This window comes from Ostreococcus tauri, assembly GCF_000214015.3.
Source record: "Ostreococcus tauri WGS project CAID00000000 data, contig chromosome 04, whole genome shotgun sequence".
Lineage (NCBI taxonomy): Eukaryota > Viridiplantae > Chlorophyta > Mamiellophyceae > Mamiellales > Bathycoccaceae > Ostreococcus > Ostreococcus tauri.
The window spans coordinates 884733-889446 of NC_014429.2; the positions used below are offsets into that span (position 1 = coordinate 884733).

Here is a 4714-nt window from a genome sequence, read left to right on the forward strand (position 1 = left end):
CGGCGCGTCGACCGCGGGCGCGGGACGACGGGTCGACGTCGATCGCGTTCGCGCGCGGCGAAAAGTGACGCGACGGCGCGTCGACGCGCGACTGGGCGTCACCGCTCGCGGTGTCCCATCGCGTCGTCGGTCGACGCGTCGACGCGCGCGCGTGGTATTACAACCCCGACGTGACGCCTCGATAAGGCGAGCGCGCGGCGGCCCTAAACTCGACCCTTTCCACCGCGACGGTTCACCGCCGTCGCCGCCGCGCCGTCACCGCCGTCGCCCCGACGGATCCACGGGAAACGTCCCTCGAGCGTCGTCGTCGAGCGCGAGCGCGCGCGCGAGGTCCACGACGTCGCGTTCGAAGCGACGGAACGCCCCGCGCGCCGTCGCGTCGCCACGCGCCTCCGCCGCGCCGTCGACGTCCCGTCGCTTCGCCCGCGGATGATCCCTCGACGCCGACGCCGCGGACGCGACGTCGATCGCGCGCTTCGCCCCCCGCGCGTCCGTCGACGACGGCATCGCGCGCGCCATCGCGCGCGCGTCCGTCGTCGTCCACGTCCGCGCGCCCGTCGTCGTCGTCGTCGTCATCGTCCCCATCGCGGCGTCACCCCCATCCGCATCGACGTCGCGCGCATCCACCGCGCGCGCGCGCGCGGGGTCCAACGTCGCGTCCACGGCCGCGGGCGTGGACGACGCCGCGTCCACGGCCGCGGACGCGAACGCGACGCGATCGATCGCGATCGATCGCGTCGGCGGCGCGTCGGCGGCGGCGTGTGTCCGACCGACCGTGTGTTCGACCGACCGACCGTGTGTTCGACCGACCCTGTGTTCGACCGACCATGTGTCCGACCGACCGACCATGTGTCCGACCGACCATCGCTCCGACCGACCGACCATGTGTCCGACCGACCATCGCTCCGACCGACCGACCCTGTGTCCGACCGACCATGTGTCCGACCGACGCGCGCACACCCCTAGCCATTTTCGGGTGACTTCAGGGGATTTGTAGACTTTCTCGGGTACGTTCGCATTTACAGAGCTCCCACGCGTACAGATCGCCAGAACGCGTCGACGCGCGCGAGAAACGACGTGAAGACGCACAGGACGTGAGACTCGTTCGTATTACATGTCGCGTGTCGTCGGCGGTGTCTGTTCGTGGCGCTGAGAGCGAGTGATGATCGTGCGCGCTCCTCCAGGTCCAAGGCTGGAGATGCGCCAACGCGGCCGCGCGCGCGCACGCTGGGTTGCGCTTTGGAAGTGACCCGGAGGTCGCCTCGTTTCACCCATTGTACCTTCTGTTGCTGGCGGAAGATACACGAACGCGTTATTAACGGCTTCTATGAACGTCTCCGCGTGCACGTTGAGCGGCCCACGCGGGGAAGTCTGTCATGCCCAAGCAATGGCGCAAAATTTCATCGTCGTCTCGAATGTGGAGGTACACGGCGTATTCATGCATGTATGCATATCCATTTATCGCTCGTCCGTGGCAGGTGCCGATCGTCTCCGCGTTCGCGCTCGTCGACGTCCACACCCTCACTCGGGCTGTCCCTTGCATTCAAAAAGAATTTCACCATCGCTCGTTCCCGCGTCGAGTGGCGTCGCTATAGCCGCCGCGAACGTCTCCTCGCGCGGAGACGACGATTCTTCGCGCGCCACCACCGCGCGGCGGCGAGCGCGCCACCATAGTGACGCGGCGCGACGCGCGCGCTCTTCTCGCCACGCAACTTACCCGAGAAAGTCTACAAATCCCCTGAAGTCACCCGAAAATGACCAGGGGTGACGCGCGCACGCGTGTGTGATGTCTGTCCCGTGCGTACATCACGTCCACGAACGCGAGATGACGGGCGATGATGACCGCGAGACGCGGACGGACATCGCACGGACACGGGTGCGTGATGTACACGGACGGGAGATGACCACAGTACGAGCACACGCCGCCCCCCCACCGCGTCGGTGACCCCGACACACGCGCGCGCGATGGCGACGTGGGCGGACGACGCGGATGAGCTCCCGCCCCCGATCGTTCCCGCCCCGGCGCCCGCGAACGCGGTGACGGCGAACGCGGAAAAGACATCCGCGGCGAACGCGCAGAAAACGTCGGGATACGTCCCGCCGCACCTGCGAAATCGCGGCGCGCGAGATGGGGCTTCGGCGCGCGGCGGCGGATCTTTTCACGGTGCGTCGACGACGCGATCGCGCGCGCGCGACCGCGTGCGGTGGTGTGCGCGCGATGTGATGGATTCGGAAGAAATACACGCGCGGTGACGGCGACGGCGGGGGGCGGGGACGGCGTGTGGACGCCATGGGGGCGATGCGACGGCGCGGGGACGTCGTGGGTAAACCCCGGGTTGCTGGGTTGGCGCGATCGACGGTGGGGGCGCGCGGGCGCGTGGACGTGGGTATGGAGACCACCGCGCGGACGCGGTGTTCGCGTCGACGCCGCGGGACGGGCGCGATGGATGGGCGAGACGACTGACGAGAGTGAACGATCGCGCGCGCAGACGATCGTCGAGGCGGCGGCGGCGGATGGGACACGGGACGCGGCGGCGGCGGATGGGGTGGTGGCGGCGGCGGTGGCGGCGGCGGCAGATTTCAACGGGGGGAAGATTACAGTGGTACGTCGTTCGGACGGCGGGAAGATCGCGGCGGCGGTGGTGGGGGGGGTTGGGACACCGGCCGCTCGCGGTTTCGCAGAGAGGAAAACCCATTCGCGCAGCAAGAAGCCGACGAAAAAGCGGCCGAGGCGAACGATCCCGATTCGGAGGCGACGAAGATATTCACCGGTGAGAACAGTGGTTTGGACTTTGACTTATACGAGGACATTCCCGTGGAGACGAGCGGGCGAGACGTCCCGGAACCCATCGGGAACTTTGCCGACCTCGATTTGGGAGCCGCGGTGAACAAAAACGTGCAGCGGTGCAAATTCAAAAAGCCGACGCCGGTACAGAAATACGCCATTCCGTCCGCGCTTCAAGGGAGAGATTTAATGGCGTGCGCGCAGACGGGCTCGGGTAAAACCGCCGCTTTCTGCTTCCCCATCATCGCCGGCATCCTGAAGAAGGGCTTGCAAGGCGGTCACATGAACCGCAAGACGTATCCGCTCGCGCTCGTGCTCTCGCCGACGCGCGAGTTGGCTAGCCAGATTCACGAAGAATCTCGCAAGTTTGCGTATCAAACTGGTGTCGCCTCGTGCGTCATTTACGGTGGCGCCCCGGCGGTTGAGCAGTTTCGCGCCATGGAGCGCGGTTGCGACTTGCTCATCGCCACTCCGGGTCGTTTGATCGATCTCATCGATCGCGCGAAGATTTCGCTCAGTCGATGCGTCTACCTCGCTCTCGATGAGGCTGATCGTATGTTGGACATGGGTTTCGAGCCACAAATTCGACAAATTGTTGAACAGCGCGACATGCCGCCGTGCGGCGAACGCCAGACGATGCTCTTCTCCGCCACCTTCCCGCGCGAGATTCAGCGAATGGCTGCCGACTTCCTGGACGACTACATCTTCCTCACCGTCGGTCGCGTCGGTTCGTCCCACGCCTTGATCACGCAGAGTGTTGAACGAGTCAACTCGTACCACGAAAAGAGCGAAATGCTCCTCGACCTCGTCGAGGCTGTTCCGGGCTTGACCCTCGTCTTTGTCGAGACGAAGAGAGGTGCGGATCAATTGGAGGACTTTTTGTTCACCAACGGAAAGCCGGCGACGAGCATTCACGGCGACCGAACGCAACAAGAGCGCGAGGCGGCGCTCAAGTCGTTCCGCTCGGGTAAGACGCCGATTCTCGTCGCCACGGATGTCGCCGCGAGAGGTTTGGACATTCCGCACGTCACCCACGTCATCAACTTTGACCTGCCATCGGATATTGACGACTACACGCACCGCATCGGTCGTACCGGTCGCGCCGGGAAGAAGGGTCGCGCCACGGCGCTCTTTTTGGAGTCCAAGGATGGTCAAATCGCGCGTTCGCTCGTCGACCTCATGTCCGAGGCGAACCAAGAGGTTCCGACGTGGTTAACACAAGTTTCTGGGAATTCTTTCGGCGGCGGCGGTCGTCGTCGCGGCGGCGGCGGCGGCAATAGGTTTGGTGGGAGAGACTATCGCTCCGGCGGCGGCGGCGGCGGCGGCGGCGGCGGCGGTTGGGGTCGGGAGGGTTGATCACCCTCGACCCTTCCCAAACGACGCACGCTCACTCACATCGCGTTGTTACACTCACATTCACAGTTATCACGAGCGCGACGTCACGACGCGCGACGCGACGCGCGGACGCGTTCGACGCGGCCCCTATCGCGCACGCTCCATATTGTGTACAATATAACCCCAACACAATACCCCATCACGTCACCACCCCCGTTGACCCATAGACTCGGTCGTCACACCGTTCGCTTCGCTAGAGTATTGAGAATATTCTCCGGTCGTTCGTCGAGGCACCCACACAATCGCGCGCGTCGCGTCATGAAGTTTGGTCAACTCTTCGCCGCGTCCACGGCGTCGACGGCGCCGAGCGTGCGGGAACAGGTGCGCGCGCGCGTGGGGCGTCGACACGGCGTCGCGACGACGATCGCGGCGACGATGACGCGGGGTGAATTTTCAGGGTGAATATTCAGATGCGAGGTGAATATTCAGGGTGAATATTCCCTCGATGGGGGCGACGACGGGCGCGACGGCGTCGATGGCGCGGCGCGGCGCGCGGTGCGGGATGCACACCGCGCGGAAGATGTGCGGCGGCGG

At 65.4% G+C, this 4714-nt stretch overlaps 2 protein-coding genes across 2 annotated transcripts; one reads left to right on the forward strand and one right to left on the reverse strand.

Annotated features, from left to right (window-relative positions):
• Positions 1–255: 255 nt before the first annotated feature.
• OT_ostta04g05270 (unnamed product) lies at positions 256–519 on the reverse strand (the record flags this gene model as incomplete). The annotated part of the gene is made up of 1 exon (XM_022984632.1): positions 256–519. The coding sequence occupies one exon, from the start codon at positions 517–519 to the stop codon at positions 256–258; it is 264 nt and encodes an 87-aa protein (XP_022838881.1).
• Positions 520–1965: 1446 nt separating this feature from the next.
• On the forward strand, positions 1966–4141 carry OT_ostta04g05280 (Helicase, C-terminal; the record flags this gene model as incomplete). The annotated part of the gene is made up of 2 exons (XM_022984633.1): positions 1966–2164; positions 2490–4141. 2 exons carry the CDS (start codon positions 1966–1968, stop codon positions 4139–4141), a joined length of 1851 nt encoding a protein of 616 aa, XP_022838882.1.
• Between the last annotated feature and the right edge of the window lie 573 nt (positions 4142–4714).